Source organism: Nanorana parkeri, unplaced genomic scaffold (genome assembly GCF_000935625.1).
Source record: "Nanorana parkeri isolate BGI_ZX_2015 unplaced genomic scaffold, ASM93562v1 scaffold325, whole genome shotgun sequence".
Taxonomy (NCBI): domain Eukaryota; kingdom Metazoa; phylum Chordata; class Amphibia; order Anura; family Dicroglossidae; genus Nanorana; species Nanorana parkeri.
In genome coordinates this window covers 1,249,642-1,266,859 of record NW_017306593.1, presented here as the reverse complement: position 1 = coordinate 1,266,859, position 17,218 = coordinate 1,249,642, and the positions used below count along the sequence as shown (strand labels likewise).

At 41.6% G+C, this 17,218-nt stretch overlaps 1 protein-coding gene across 1 annotated transcript in view; it reads left to right on the top strand.

The window, feature by feature from the left end:
• The window catches only part of ADCY4 (adenylate cyclase 4), an 86,429-nt gene that overhangs the window by 48,426 nt on the left and 20,785 nt on the right, over positions 1-17,218 (top strand). The window contains exons 5-12 of the mRNA XM_018558207.1: positions 250-399; positions 5,763-5,908; positions 8,735-8,846; positions 8,936-9,063; positions 10,576-10,734; positions 10,965-11,097; positions 13,538-13,717; positions 13,808-13,851. Coding sequence (XP_018413709.1) covers positions 250-399; positions 5,763-5,908; positions 8,735-8,846; positions 8,936-9,063; positions 10,576-10,734; positions 10,965-11,097; positions 13,538-13,717; positions 13,808-13,851 — 1,052 coding nt within the window. The remainder of the gene's footprint in view (positions 1-249; positions 400-5,762; positions 5,909-8,734; positions 8,847-8,935; positions 9,064-10,575; positions 10,735-10,964; positions 11,098-13,537; positions 13,718-13,807; positions 13,852-17,218) is intronic.

Here is a 17,218-nt window from a genome sequence, read left to right as displayed (position 1 = left end):
AGCAGGAAGTGAAGGGAAATCTCTTTAAGACACAGATGGGGGGGGAAAAAAAAAACCTGACAGGTTTACCCATCACTATATTCACCAACAATTTACTTTTAGGTGAATCACTTTCATTTAAACACATGCACATGGAAGAAACACCTGACTTATAAATATATACTGCATAAAGAAGTTCTGCTTTAGTCTTTATATTGAACATGTAATAATGACATTTTAAAATCCTTTGACTGTTTTTTTTTCTTGCAGATGATCGCTGACGCAGTCATCTTGCTGTGTGGAAATGTGGTGGGAGGTTATCACAAGCGTGTCACGGAGAGTGCATTAAAGGACACTTATCGCGAAGCCATCAACTTCATTCATTCCAGACGTAAGCTGGACTCTCAGGAGAGGCAGCAGGTGTGGTGGCTCTTACAGAAACACCTTTGTGTTGTGGAACGTCCGTCACTACTAACCAGTGGTGCTGGATTCCACACAGAAGAATGTGTTACTTTTAAGTTTATATTTTGGGGGCTTCCCTAATAATAATATTTTAAAAAGTGGAAAGCACTTTCAGTGGAGAAGTAACATCCAGCTAGAACTATAGACAGTCAACATGTTCCACGTTTTCTGAAGCTCCCTGGCAGAGCTTCAAAGGGTAGCCTACTATAAAAGCTTGTCTCCCTTCATAAAAGCTTGTCTCCCTTCTTCCTTTATTTTTTTTTTATTTAACTCCAAGTGGAAAACCCCTTTACAGGCTCCTCTCATGAGGATTCCATCCAACACAACCACCTCAGTACGTCTGTGCTTTTTGGGCTTGTTAACACCAGGCATGTGCTTTGTAGCTGTTGGTATTTTTGGGGCTCTTTTCTAATACTTTCAGTTGCAGCAAAAATTACAAAAACTTTTGGATAGTGAAATTTGCTTGTGTTAGCCTGCATAGACCTGTTCAGGTGGATTGAATGGAGTCCTACAAAATGACAACGAATATAAAACGCATTGTAGTGCATGTTACCACAACACTTGTTGCCATATGCATGGCAGTGTGAACAAACCCTTACACCCCTGAGTACATTGTTTTAGATGTGTTTAGCATTGATATAGTGGATAATAGTCCATACTCATTAACATTGCTGCACCTGTTTTGAAATGTTTTGCTTGGGTCCCTACAGGTGAGCAAAGTAGCATACACTTGTAAAAAAAAAAGTGAGCACAATGTAAAGATACTCTGGAGCAGGGCTCAAAATTTCAGGTCCTGAGCTACTAGCCAGGCCTTCAAAGTTACTCGCCACCAGTTGCCCTGCATAACACAAACAAACACACACAGGGCACAACGCGCACACAGCACAACACACATACAGCCACAGTACAATGCACAGTGCATTACACATACAGCCACAGCACAACGCACAGAGCATTACACATACACATTTCATCTGAAATTAATTTTTAGTCTTCGCACATGTCTAATAATATGCGTGTGGGGGGGGGGAGTAGTTTTAACATTTTTATTTTTTTTTATTATAATTTTTTATTTTATGATTTTATTTTTTACTGTTGGGGGGGCTTCGGGGAAATATTAGGGGTCCAAACAGACCCCTGACATTTCCCTTTTAAAATAGAAAAGAAATTGAGGACACCAAATCCTCAATTTCTTTTTCAGCAGCCTCAGCACTCAATGAATGGGGAGCACTCAGTACAGAGGCTTCCCATTCATTCAGACACTGATAGTAAATATTTTGCTATCAGCTGTTTCTGAATGGGGAGGAGCCTCTGTACTGAGTGTTTCTCTCCATTGAGAAATTCATGAATGAACAGGCTGTGATGTGAATCACAGCCTGTTGATTCATAACTGGGGACACATACTATGTGTCCCCAGTTATTTACAAACAGTGGAGTGATCAGACGATGGCTCCAGTGTTTGTCCTTCTCACACGGAGGACCAGTAAATATCAATGATATTTACCGATCCCCCGCTCTGCCACGCACAGAGCCGCTGTCCTCCTCAAACTGACAAGATGAAAGCGGCTCCGATCTCCAACCCGCTCGGCCATCCTGACAGCTGCGGGCGCAGCTTCTCTCCCCTACACCGCTCGGCCATCCTGACAGCTGCGGGAGCACCTTCTCTCCCCCTCACCGCTCCGCCATCCTGACAGCAGGCAGCGATCCCTCCTGCGCCCCCCTGCTTAGACGGACGGACGAGGGAACGCTGTCATCAGGTTGGTGAACAGGAGAGAAGCCGCCCCTCAGAGGCTTCATTTCCACTCACCCCCACACAATTTTCACTCGCAAATTGCGAGGGGGCGAATGGACATTTTGAGCCCTGCTCTGGAGTATTATTTGAAAGAATAAATAGAAAGCCTTCGTCTTTGCTAAAATAAATGTACTTTAATCTTTAGACTTTGCTGCAGTTCCTAGTGGTCCATTGGAATACAGCACAAGCCTCTCAATAATTTGGATGTATGCGCGGATCTGACATATTGCTATTCATATGTCAATATTAAATCGCATGAATGTACTGTAGCCTTGCACAGATTCTGTTGTGCGTGCCTCTGTGGATTCGTTTCAAAACAAATGAAGTCATGGAAATGGGTGGTACTGGTTAATTATTAATTACTTTTTATGCAGTTCAAAAATATCAGACTTTTTATTACACTGTTATTTTCGTACTGAGTACTTTATAAAGATGTGCTTTAAATGCTTGGTTTGATTGCCAATACATAACTGCAATAACGAATCTTGTGTCTCCTTCTGTTTATTTTTTGTTTTGGCTTCTTTTTTATCATTTTAAATGTCATCACAGCAAACAAGATACATTTTCGTTCTTTAGAGGGTTCAGAAAATGTTGTTATGGTGAAAAGGTGCTCCCTTTACCTATATGCCAAACTTGCTCTTGGTAATGGTGTGCTGGAAAGCCCATATTGTCATCAAGGATGACCAGCCCTATGCCTTTCTCCCTGACATCATTGGAATCTGGACTTTCAGCCCCCTTACCAGTACTGGAGGCATGGACAATGATGTCTGGCAGGTAGGGGTCCATCTCAGAGCTGGTTGTCACACAGACAGATGCTTAACATCCAGCCCAACATCATAGTCAATACTGGGGTAATGCTTTAAAACTAATTAGGGCTGCAGCTAACGATTATTTTCAAAATTATTAGTTAGCCGATTATTAAGTTCGATAATCGGATGACATTTTTTTTTTTAAATGGCTTCAGTGATGGACTTCTAGTTTGCATTGAGATTGTAGTCCATCACGGGAGCAAGCTTGGAGCGGTGGAAGTAAAAAAAAAAAAAAAAAGTGAGGTGTGCAATATAGTGAAATGGAAAGTGTTAAATTATACAGCAATCGATGCAGAATGGAAGCGGCTATAGAAGACTACAAATCCCAGCAATACATTATACAGCGCAATGCAGAATACCACCAGCTATAGAGGAATACAACACATCCCAGCAATAGTAAATTATAGCTAGCGGTATTCTGCATTGCGCTCTATAATGTACTATTGCTGGGATGTGTTGTATTCCTCTATAGCTGGTGGTATTCTGCATTGCGCTGTATAGAGGAATACAACACATTCCAGCAATAGTACATTATACAGCACAATGCAGAATACCACCAGATATAGAGGAATACAATACATCCCAGCAATAGTACATTATGCAGCACAATGCAGAATACCACCAGCTATAGAGGAATACAACACATCCCAGCAATAGTAAATTATAGCTAGCGGTATTCTGCATTGCGCTCTATAATGTACTATTGCTGGGATGTGTTGTATTCCTCTATAGCTGGTGGTATTCTGCATTGCGCTGTATAATTTATTATTGCTGGGATTTGTAGTCCTCTATACAGCGCAATGCAGTATACCACCAGCTATATAGGAATACAACAAAACCCAGCAATATATTATGCATAGTGTATAATGTATTGCTGGGATTTGTATTCCTCTATAGCTGATGGTACATTGCTCTGTTTAATAGCATAATGTACCATCAGCTATAGAGGAATACAAATCCCACTATCCTAGCAATACATTAAACAGCACCATTAGGGGGAAGGTGCAGGCTTACCTGAGCAGTCTTCCAGCAACTTGCTTCTGAGATCGGGCCTGTCTGTCGGCGGCAGTCGTCCCCCCACACCTGCTTCTTCTCCCCGCGTCCCTGTGCCGATCATGGATGCGGGGGGGGGGAGGGGGGCAGGTCTGGCAGCGGCAAGGGTGAGAAGATGTGGCGCGTGGCGTGTGTGGAGCTGCGAATAGGGGCAATTAAACAAAAGCCGATTAATCGATGATAGACAACATTGACAACATTTTCCATCATCGATTTATAATCGACTTGGTCGATTAGTTGTTGCAGCCCTAAAACTAATATGGCTTAATCGGGGCAAGTATTACTAAGAGCTCATTTGCCCCATGACATCTGTTATAATCTGCATCATGAAACATGCCAATCCCAAGCACGGTAAACTGCATCTGTGTTATGTTGTGTTGTGCATATACCCCGTGTGTTCCATTGTCCTGCACTGAAAAAAGTTTTGCAGTACCTATTTTCTTTGCATTGAGGAACTTTGACATTCATTTTAAATAGGCTATTTAATGCAATGTGCCTCCAGAGCATGAAAACGCTTGCATTGCAGTACACCCAGAATTTACCATCCTCAAAATATCTGGACCCGCTGCTATATGTTGGCTGAAAGCACAGCTTATGCAATGCAGAGCACTTAAAGTCTATGCAGAATGTTCTGCATTGGCCATTTCTTTTTTGAGAAGCAGACGCATGTAAAAAAAAATAAAAATCAAACTTCTCTGTTTGTTTGTTTGATGGCTGAGAACAACAACAACAACAAAAATCTTTTTCTTGATTTAGAAATGATAATGGGGTTTTATGACAGGCCTATTTAGGTCCATAAAGTAAGTATGTTGACGCTGATATTCAAGAGACACTGTAATGAAAGATTAATGGAGGCTGCCTTTACTGAACTCTTTTGAGAATGCTACTTCCGTGGCTGTCATTCTGATACGTTGACTTTAATGCTGACTAAGAACAAGAATAAGTAGCTCTGACACTCATTTAGAGCATGCTTGTCCCACTACTGTGACTGAAACCGACTAACATTAGTGCATATCCAGGCATCTAGCATTTTTAGAAAAAGGCGTGCAATGGCAGTCCCCATACTTCTATTATGGCAGTCACTTTAAAGAAGATCTAAATCCATCAATTAAAATCTCATATAGGTGTTCACAATTGTTTTTTATTTTTAATTTCAAAGCTTGATTTCAGTGGTAAATGTATAGCTTTTATTAAAAGAAATCCTGGTATATCTGCTGTAAAGGTATTTGTTGAGACCAGTTTCTGCTTTGGGTTGACAGCTGTCTCCCAGTTGTGCTCTTGCCTTGTCAATTGACTATAATTGGCCGTGCCAACACACATAGTACAGACATGGTCCCTGTTGTCAATATCAGGAACCCTTTCCACGACAGTGATGTGCAGCCAGTTCTGGAGTGATTGCATGTACACAGAAAGTAGCTGAAAAGGGCTTGAGGGGTTTCAGCAGCACTAAGATGCAAAAAAAGATGGAAAACAGTATATTGTTAAAAAAAAAAGAATGATTACACGGTGCTTTAGTAAAGTAAATGTCATCCAATTTATACTTTAAATACAGGGCTGCTCACAAAGTAGTGAGTTGAAAGATAGTATTTATCAAGGTCTATATACCTGGCAGCAACCGTTTTTTTTTTTTCTTTTGACACCTTTCCTAATTTTCTTTGTAAACACAGGAACAGTTGTTACTTTCCATCTTACCACAGTATATAGCCACCGAGATGAAAGAAGAGATCATAGAGAGGCTGAAAGAAAAGAGGCCGCAGCAGGAGAGTACCAACAACTTTCATAATCTGTATATCAAACGGCACAAAGATGTAAGGTGAGAAGGACAAGTTTACAACCCAAGATCTTTCTCTTTAAATGAGCAAAGCCTAATAAACGCTTTTATGTATACAAAAAAATGTCAATTCAATCTATAAATGTGGAAAAGTCTCATATCTGTGTTGTACTTCTATTTGCAGCAGCCAAATTTCTGTCTGCTATTCCATAAAATAAATCTAACTGAGCCAGGGGGGTCTACCCTTAAAGTCTCAGTAGGATTACTGGACAGGAAAGTCGCACTCTGGGAAAGTGTATCACCCATGTCGAGCAATATTGTTGAGCCATATTGAAGGAGTCCCACTCTTCCTGTCATGTTTATCGTATACCTTCTCTCCTTTTATTCTAGGCATAACATACACTTAGGGGTCTATTCACGAAGCAGCCGAAGGATCTAGCCGTAGCTTCGGCCAATCCGTCGGCTATCTTCGGCCCCAGGACCCCTTCGGTTCAGTAGAACCGAAGGGCTGCTGTACGGGTTATTCACTATAGCCCGTACAGCTCCCGAAGTCGGCCGGGCGGCTCAGTCGAGCCGAAGGCATATGCTTCGGCTCGACCGAGCCAAGGAGAAAGCCGAAGCTGGCCGGCCGACAGCCTGCTTCTGACAGCTGGATATTCTGACAGTCGTGATCTTACGTCTGGCTCCGGCCACTTGCAGAGAGATCAGCGTCCCTGGTTACCAGCTAACCAGGGACACTGATCTCCAGACAGCTAACTCTCCCTGGCGCTTCAGGATTCTCCCGCTCCCGGCCGCCCAGGAGAGAAACGCTGCCCAGGAGAGAAACGCTGCTTTTTCTTTTCTTTTTTTTTTTATTCTGACACAGAGCCGTGTCAGAATAAAAAAAATTTTTTTACCATAGGAATGCATTGCTAGATTCCTATTGGCTATTTCAATTTGCAATAGCCAGTAGCAAACTAGCTATTGCACCCGCCCTCTGCTGCAGTTCTCAATCAGGTCCCCACTAGTGATTGACAGCAGCAGAGGGCGGGTATATAGCTAGTTTGCTATTGGCTATTGCAAATTGAAATGGCCAATAGGAATCTAGCAATGCATTCCTATAGCCAAATCTTGTTTGTTTTTTTTTTCTTTTTTTCTTTTGTTTTTTTGACGGCAGCAGAACTGCCGGCCAATAGAAAACTGTTGGGCGGAGCTAGCTGTCATTGCTAGTTCCGCACAATCGTTTTTCTATTTTTATTTTTCTACTTTTTTATCTATTTTTCTGTTCTGCTCGGTCCCACAGAGAGACCGAGCAGAACACTCATTGCTGTTCGGCATCTATAAGAATAGACCGAACAGCAGCGAGTAGCCTGTCGAAGGTTCTGCTTAGCCGATCCAGATGTTGGTTCGGCTAAGACGAACTCCTTCTGCACTTCGGGTCGGCCAAACATGACCCGAAGCCACCCGATGTACGGCTGATTTTCAGCCGATATACGGCTGAAATCAGACGTATAAACTGAAGTGAATAGCCGAACAGAGTTCGGGTCACTTCACTTCAGGTCGGTCTTTCCCTCGGCTGCCTACGGCAGCTTAGTGAATAGACCCCTAACTGGCCACTTTGTTGGGTACACCTGTTCGACTACTCATTAATGCAAATATCTAATCGGCCAATCACATGGCAGCAATGCATTTAGACATGTAGACATGGTCAAGGCGATCTGCTGAAGTTCAAACTAAATATCAGAATGGGGAAGAAGAGGGACTTTGAAAGTGGCATGATTGTTGGTGCTGCTGATCTGCTGCGATTTTCATGCATAACCATTTCTAGGGTTTGCAGAATATGGTCTGAAAAAGGGAAAATATCCAGTGAGTAGCAGTTCTCGAGGCGAAAATGCCTTTTTGATGCCAGAGGTCAGAGAAGAATGGTCAGACTGGTTCAGACAACTGTAATTCAACCAGCCACTCCTTACAACCAAGGTATGCAGAATACCATCTCTAAACGCACAACACGTCGAACCTTGAAGCCGGAGGGCTACAGCAGCAGAAGACAACAACACCGGGTGCCACTTCTATCAGCTAAAAACAGCTGATCAAAAATGTACAATAGAAGACTGCAAAAACGTTGCCTGGTCTGATGAGTCTCGATTTTTTCTGCTGCTACATTAAAATGATCGGGTCAGAATTTGGCGTAAACAGCATGAAAGCATGGAGCCATCCTGCCTTGTATAAACAGTTTTTTTAGGTTAGTGGTAATGGTGTAATTTTGTGGGCGATATTTTCTTGGCACGCTTTTAGCCTCTTAGTACCCATTGGTCATCTTTTAAATGCCACAGCCTATCCTGAGTATTGTTGATGACCATGTCAATCCCAAAAGGGGGTCCAACCTAGTACTAAAAAGGTGTACCTAATAAAGTGGCCATTGAGTGTATGACACAACCTTGTGTTTTAAATGTTACAGTATTCTGTATGCAGGCACATATGCTCTTACACATAAATCAGATTAGATGTTTAGATATAAGCATCCAGTAATTTAGGTCATGTATGTGATCAACATTCACTTGGAAATCAGGTGAGTAGGATATAAAGACCACTGTGACCATTTCAGTTGACATTTCTTATCCCCTATGTAATCCAGATGTTTGACACGGGTACCATATATCTTTTGGACAGACATTTCTATCAGATCTGTGAAAGATCAGGGGAGCTGACTGTGGCACAAGGTCAATTAGTCTGAATGTTGCTTTATATCTCTTGGGGACAGAGGTGAGCTGTCTAGGCCTGCACAACAATCCCAACCATTATGGAGGAGTCCCACTCTTCCTGTCATATTTGTTTATCCTATACCTTCTGTGCATAGTATATGACACAATTTTGTGTTGAATGTTACAGTATTCTGTATGCAGACATCGTTGGCTTCACACTTCTCTCAAGCGAGTGCTCCCCAAAGGAGTTGGTCCTCATGTTAAATGAGCTTTTTGGAAAGTTTGACCAGATAGCAAAGGTGAGTAAGTAGAACAAAGTGAAAATGTTGTAGTTGGAGGTTAAGTAAGGAAAGGTCATGAGGTCTAATATCTATATTCTTCTCTATAGGAAAACAACTGCATGCGCATCAAGATCCTGGGTGATTGCTATTATTGTGTGTCAGGGCTGCCAGAATGCTTACCCGACCATGCCAAAAACTGTGTGCAGATGGGTTTAGACATGTGCCAGGCAATCCGGTGAGAGAATTCTAGATACCATTCTAGGCTTCTGTATGTGTCTGTTCCTTTTTAGTCTGCTTTGTTTTTACATACTCTTGAGTAAATAGTTGAAATGTATATATGCATAGGACGACATCTTTCTCAAGAAATATATGTATAGGCAGCAATCTTTCTCAAGAAACATTTGATCAGTTCCAGCAAGGGGTCAGTAAAGTAACAATGATGACTCTTACCCAACACTGTGGAGATAGATTTCCAAAGGTTTGGTATAGACAGTGTTACCCACACGTTTATCTGTTTGTATCAATATTCCATTCAGATCCTCCCCTATGAACATTTTTCTGTCAGTACCCTGTAATATTTTTTCATTTAATCGGATTGGAAAATTTGTTTTTTTTTAGGTCTGCCTTTAAAGTTAGCCTGTACTTTGCCCATTTAGAGCAAGGTAACAGATATACTTGATAGCCCGCCTTTCCCACAAATTAACTATACCCTGCTTACTCTACTTCACTGCCCTCTTTACTGTAATGCATGTGACATAGCTCCTACATCCAGATATGAGGGAGCATATTACTTTCCCTTTCTCTCTCTCAATGCTGGGTGCCCAAATGGCCAGTTGCGAGGTCAGGCCACTGTCATATTTATAGAGATAAGGTGAAGGGGAGGTGTTCTGTAGTCCTATCCTGAGGTGACAATGCTATCTATCCATGAATACAGCACAGTGACTGAGTGTTGTCCAGGTATGACCGGAAGTGTGTTACTGACGGGATCACCAGGTAAAAATTAAAGGAAAAAAGCCTGAAAAAGAAAACGAATGCAGCCACCACAATGAAGGATTGGTAAGCTTCAAAGTGAGAAATTTCATGGCACACAGCTGTATTAATAAATATGTGTTTAAAGGTTCAGTCCACTTAAAGCTGATATTGTGGGGGGGGTCTTTTGGTGCTGTTGCAAGAGAGGGAAACTTCTGAAGTTTGGTGGGTGAGATCTCTGTGCTTGAGTTTCTAGGCCTGCTTTTTGCTCTTATAGGGGATCTCGCTGTTCCTCTTGGGATTTTCATTTGTGGAGTGGAGAATGCAACAAGAGGAGCAGGAGTCCTACAAGGCAGTTTGGGACACCCAAAAACAACAATCGGGGCAAGTACAGAGATCCTCCTGCTGCAGTTCTGGCTGAACTCACAAAAACATGTAAGAAGTCAGCAGGTCACTCGGCCCACCCCACTGCCTGTAATGGAAATCGGGCTTTGTGTTGCATTGACCTTCTGAACACTGAAAACCAATGGCCTCTTCAGGAAATAGCTATACATGAGGGGGATGTTTAAGCAATTGAGTAAAAAGTGCATGAGTGTTACCAAAAGTTAACAATCAAATTAGTGTGGTCACCCATATCAAAGCTTATTTCTTACTCACACCATTAAAACAGATACCTGAATGTATCCAAACATGGCTGTTTTGTAAAACCTTTGTTTAGCTGTTGATTGTTCTTGGATCCAGTGCACTGAATTGAATCATTATCCCATCATCTCTACAGGAAGCTGCGTAAGGCTACAGGTGTGGATATTAACATGCGCGTTGGAGTACATTCAGGAAACGTATTGTGTGGAGTCATTGGGCTCCAGAAATGGCAATATGATGTCTGGTCACATGATGTAACATTGGCCAATCATATGGAAGCAGGTGGAGTTCCAGGGTAAGATTGGGAAGTCCGTGCAAGGCTCTCATTTCATGTCATACCATTTAATAACAGAACCCTTGTTTACCATCAAACAGTGTGTTAAAATGTTGAAATCACGTCCTTTTATAATGCACTTTATGTTGTTAGGCTCTCTATTAGAGGATTTACTTTCAGTTCTGTATAATTGTTTGTTTATGCTTACCCTTGCATTTAATTATGTTACGCTATCTTTCCTTCTTCTGTAGGAGAGTTCATATTACAGAAGCCACTCTGTCCCATCTTGGAGGTGATTATGAGGTAGAGGATGTAACTCATCGGCAGAGAGACCCCTACCTTAAAGAAAATAACATAAAAACATATCTCGTTATTGACCCCAGGGTAAGTCTCCTTATATACAGGTGAAACTCGAATAATTAGAATAGAGTGCAAAGTTCATTTATTTCACTAATGCAACTTAAAAGGTGAAACTAATATATGAGATAGACTCATTACGTGCAAAGCAAGATAGTTCAAGCCGTGATTTGTCATAATTGTGATGATTATGGCTTACAGCTCATGAAAACCCCAAGAACCCCAAATCCACAACCTCAAAAAAGTAGATTATTACATGCAATCAATAAAACAAGGATTGTACATAGAACAATATCGGACCTCTGAAAAGTACAAGCATGCATATGTACTCAGTACTTGGTTTGGGCCCCTTTTGCAGCACTTACTGCAATTACTTTTGCTCGATATTCTAATTATTCGAGTTTCACCTGTATGTCAGCAGAACATGTACCTCCATTGGAGGATTTTCCCTCTGTTCAGTGTTTCATTCTGCTTTGGTAACAACTGTAATATTTTGAATTTCGCATCACTTTCTGTTCCAGTGATAGTGGTCTGCAGGTAAGGAAGTAAGAACTTCCCCAGTGGGGACACGGGCAACAATAAAACCAGACTTCTATCCAAAACTAAGTTTTTATTATGGTTCACTTTATTTTATGTTTTTTTATAAACATGTGAGCTAAATAATGCTTGTTACTGTGTATGTAGATTGATTGGATGCTTTTCATCCCACGTCACATTTTATTAGACATTGCGATGAAACATTTCCGTGGTTGATTTTAAATGTCTGGGATCTCTAGGGTTCCACAGTCTCTTAGAGTAGCTATCAATAGACCGTTCTCCCAAGAGAGCGGTCAGGTAGTTGTTTTCTACATTTAGCCCTGCTTTGGGCAAGCAGGGCTAAATGTACAGTGGGGAAACCGCCGCTTGTTTTGTACAAGTGATCTCTGCGATGTTGCAGAGAACACTTGTATGCATCCTTGCATACAGGGGGGCCCATTGAAGAACCTGGCATTGGGGCAGCAGAGAGAGTAAATCTGGCTCTGGCTAGGACATGGTCAGTACTCCCATGATCTTTCTCCTCAGCTAGAGCATATGGAAGTAGCATACACGCATTGTAGGCACTGAAAATGGAACTGTCCTTGAGCAGAGATGCAGCAGAGAACCTTTGAAAACCGAACCTTGAAGAGCTAATCCTTTGAAGACCCAATCATCAAAGGTTATGCTCCTGTTAAGTCCCATTTCCTGCCTCCAGACAGTTTTTATAATCACCCTTTAAGACCAGAAAGGACAACCCAGCTTTTCAATAAAGTAGAACTGTGGCTAAACTGCTCAATAGACAGTTTAATCAATATACAGTGGGTGGAATTTATCCTAGCAATTGCGAGTGTTTGAACTTGCACGGAATATATTTGATGCACTTTGCGCCAGATTTATGTTGCTAGTGTAATGTTGTTTATAAATCAGGTTAAATCGAGTCCAGAAAAGAAGGCTCGTAACTCCAGGCAAAAAGCTTAAAGGAGAACTATGAGGTGAGTGCTTTTCACTCACCTCATAGTTCTAGCCGACCTGTGACAATGAGACTGTCACAGGTCGGCTCAGTAGATCGGGAGGTGAGCAAACACATACTGGCGTTCGCTCACCTCTCCATCCTGTCACAGCTCTCTGCCGTGACAGGGGAGGGGCTGGATTCCCCCCTCCCGCTCCGATCTGCCAGCGCTGACTGGCGGAACTGACGGGGGGAGGGGCGGATACAGCTGGCTCTGCCTCTAGATAGGCAGAGCCAGCTGTCAGTCACGCAGCTGGGCAGATCCAGACACAATTGTCGGGATCCGCTTCTACAATGGCGTCTCAGTATACCGTGAGCTACAGCTCGCGGTATACTGAGCCTAGGGTGACAAGAGGACGCTAGTTTGTGTCCTCCCGTTACCCTAAGGAGAACTATGGGGAAAAGCCTTAACCACATAGTTCTCCTTTTAACTGTCGCTTCTTGAAAAAAGTTGCAATTGGTTTGATTCCCCCCTGCATGTTTAAATGTTTTAAATTCTAGTCAGTCAGTTTTGTGATTCATGTACTTCTGCCACATAGACCAACTAGGCAGGTGGCCCAGCAATGCAGCTTCCTGGCTCTGCAATACAGCTTCCTATGACATGTTTTCACCTTTTGGCCTGCCCAGGTTATCAGCATTTACCGCTCTGTCTTGTGGGATTTGAACTTGGAGGCTGTTATGTTACACCAGGAAGTATCAGACTGACCATCCTGACTGGATGGTCAGATTACAAATCCTGTTGCAGGTAAAACACCTAACACGCATGTATCCAATTTACATGTTTTTACATGATAGTTGATCATGAACTTTGACCTTCACTACAAAAGTAGCTTGCAAATGCTTTAGCTACTACAAGCAAATGTGAGCATTTCAAAATATCCATGTTGGTCAAGAATAGACTCATAACAGCAAGGTGCTAAATACAGCTGTCTGTCCTTTCAGGCTAGTGATGACAGTGAGGAAGATGACATATTTCCAAACAAGTCTGTTGAGGTCACCAAGACAAGGGCATCTGTTCGAATGACACGCTATCTGGAATCTTGGGGGGCTGCTAAACCATTTGCACACCTTAACCACAGAGACAGCCTCATACCGGAAGCCCTAAGTTCCTCCCGCATTATGGTTAGTATTGGTACAATGCTACACTTTACCATAGAGTGTTTGTCCATTTTGCATTACATGATTAAACTTGTTTTTCTGTTTACCCTGCAGGATCTCCCAATGTCATCTATACATACAACCCGGAATACTGACAAGTAGGAACTGAAACCTGCCCTTTTACTTCCTATATGCCATGTGATGTCAAATACCTCTCCTTAATGGATCTACTTCTGCTGCTGTCTTGTTTTCTCCTGCTTGGCCCATCTGTCCTGTGGCCTTCTGTCTGATGTCAGCACGGCTTCTTGTGGGTAGAGACTATGTATCCTGCTTTTCTCTCTTGTCTGCGTGTTTTGTGTTCTTATTGTTTGGTTCACACTATGGCTCCCATACTCCCAAAATGTTTTTTTTGTGTCCCTTCAGTTATTAAACGGGTTGTTCCTGCAATTAAAGTGATATTAAACCCTCCATGTAAAACCTGGTATACAGCAGTATACTTTTGACCTTCCACTGTTTTGATGTGTGTCTTAAGTTTGCAGTTTCTCTTAATTTTCTTTCATAATATCGCTTCCCTATATTTCCATTTGAAAGGGTGGCTCCATAGCCTTGCAGGATCCCCTGGAGCCACCCTTGATCCAGGACTACAGCCTGGTGTGGTGACACTCCATGCACCTACAGTCAGCTTTGTGACTGCGCTGGGTGCTGGTAATAGAATTTAAGTGTATTTTACATAGCAGCATTGTAGATGGTAAAACACGTATATCATATTTGTGCTTGATTGGATTTTCAAGCTGTTTCCTGAATGCAGTAGGTGGGTCATGTGACCTTCCTGAGACCGCTACTGTGCGTGCTCCCTGACCGGAAGTTCAGGGAAGCGGCGCTAAATAAGAAAAAGGAGCTTTTAGAAGAAAAAAAAATTTGTAAGCAATTCTGGATGTATTTTTTTTTTTTTTTTTAAAGCTTAAGGCACAGATTTACATATTGGATATACATATTTGAATGCATAAAACCAGGAGATTTAACACTACTTTAAGGTGTATCAAATTAAATGATCTCTCTCAGATAGCTTCTTTCCCTGGTAGAGTTGAGGTTTGCACTTCATCTTCCAACTTGTTGCAGAAAGCCTGCACCTAGAGAAAGAAGTAGGCTTCCACTACTGACCACCTCCTTACAATATTAGTTGTTTGGATGCCTGTAGGCTTCCACCACTGACCACCTCCTTACAATGTTAGTTGTTTGGATGCCTGTAGGCTTCCACCACTGACCAGCTCCTTACAATGTTAGTTGTTTGGATGTCTGTAGGCTTCCACTACTGGCCACCTCCTTACAATGTTAGTTGTTTGGATGTCTGTAGGCTTCCACTACTGACCATCTCCTTACAATGTTAGTTGTTTGGCTGCTTGTAGCTTCACTATATTATGAGCCAGTAATCTGAAACAAGCATGCAGGAAGTGAAGTAAGGACTCTTTTAAATGTCTTCTTTTTATGGGTCAGCAACATAAAACTGTGGTCTCTACCTATAAGAGAAAATAAGCACCCGACTAAATACTACAGACAACTGCTAACGATGAATATGGCAGGTGAGGGACCCAGCGGCAGATCGGTACCCGGCTCTGGAACTCGCAGCCTGTGAGGTAGGAGGAGAAAACCACTCTGCTTGTAGGGTGTGGGAGGAGGGAGGGAGGAAATCTCCTTGTCCCTCAGTTGCTCATCATTGATGATGCATCTAAATGGATGCTGTCAGTGTTTTTCTTTTCTTTTTTTGATTGGACTGCTTGGACCAATGGTGCTTTGTAATTGGTCCAAACCAACCACCCAGGTCAAGCCAAAGCTCAAAGCCAGAGGCTTGTTGTACCTCTGACCTCACTGAGTTAGGTTACACACAGCAGTGAGGAAGCCCGCTGCTATGCAACCTAACAGCTGTCAAAAGCCAGATGAAGTGCCGCCTGTGCTTAACAGGCAGTGCTCTGTCCTTTTATAGGTTGCACAACGGGGAGGCTTTCCCTGCTGTGTAACCTGTTGAAAGCTGGTCTAAATGGAGAAAAAGCTGTCGGCTGAGAGTCTTCTCTTTAATAATGGCAGGTGAGGCTCTCCAACTGCCTTCCTAGACCGCACGGCCCTGGTATATGGGTGCTGTGAGCTAGGGTCTCTGGAACAGGAGTAAAGCTGAACAGTGTTCACAAAATGCATATTTATTTTAAAAAAATAAAAAATCCCCACAAAATGTATTTAAAAGAATGACATTCATTTTTATTTTGTTCTAGGGTGGCCCCAAACAGGCAAGTGTGTATACAGGTTGAACAGATTAGAATATTTGAATTAGGAGAGTGCGGTCAAGAACATAGGGTAACACAGATCATCCCCTTAAATTTTCCTTCCCAATTCTATGCATGTTTTAGGACAAACCTTTTTTTTCAGAGTCATGTATATTTCTGACCTGATTGTGCATAGTTCACAATTTGCTAAACTAGAAAGATCGCACTCTGTCTTATTATAAGAGTATGCATTTCAATACCCATTCAGCTATATTTTATTAAATATAGAGGATTGGTAGTTAGTAATTGAATGCCTTTAGTGAAGATTAAACCCTCACCTGCAATGGGGAGAACACTCTATACAATGTGTATTGAACAAAATTAATCACTCCACATTTATGCTTGTATTTCGAGCCTTGATTCCCTTATTAGGAAATTCCCTTTGCTTCTATATAAATTAAAGCCGAGTGCGCTTTTATCATTTACTGGATGTAAGCACATAGTTTGTAAGTTAAAGTGCCCCATCACAGCTGTAGTTATTTCCTAGAAATGTCTTGTGTACAATATCTACAATAAGAACAGTGTGTTGAACCTGCTCCACATCCTGTTGATTAATCATAGCGGGTATGTTTGTATAGAGAATTGATTTATACAGTGTACATTTATAGAGGATCTGCTGGAGGTTTACTTAGGCATGCACTGAGGATTTCACTTGTGGATGTGAGAACTATATATTGGTTTCTCATAATCCGCTGTGGCTGGCTTCCTTTTGAAGAACTGTTTGTATTCACCAAATGATAACTTGTTACATTACCTGAGCAGCTTTAGTTTAGGTATCAACAATTTGTACCATTTATTTATATTTTACTGGTGCATTAAGTATTGTCAATGTTTATTTTATAGACTATTGAAATTAATGAGACATTTTTAGAATTATATTCCAGTGTTAAAAGGGAGTCTTTATAAATGTATAAATTACTATTTGTGATAAAGCATAATATGGCAACTGTCAAACCTTACCAAATGTAAATATCCATACAAAAAGCAAAAGACAAACATCTGTTTACCCACTCACTAGAAGAGTAGCAAAAGATGTAATCAAAAAGAGATCTGGGAACACAGATGCATTACTAATGATGGAAAAAAAAAATCATTTAAATGTATTTCAATCGTAGAAAAAGCCTAAAACTTTACCAAACTGAGGCCCTAGTATAGTGATGTAGCTTTTTGTATAAATGATTCTATTAAAGTTGACGTTTTTATTCAATTG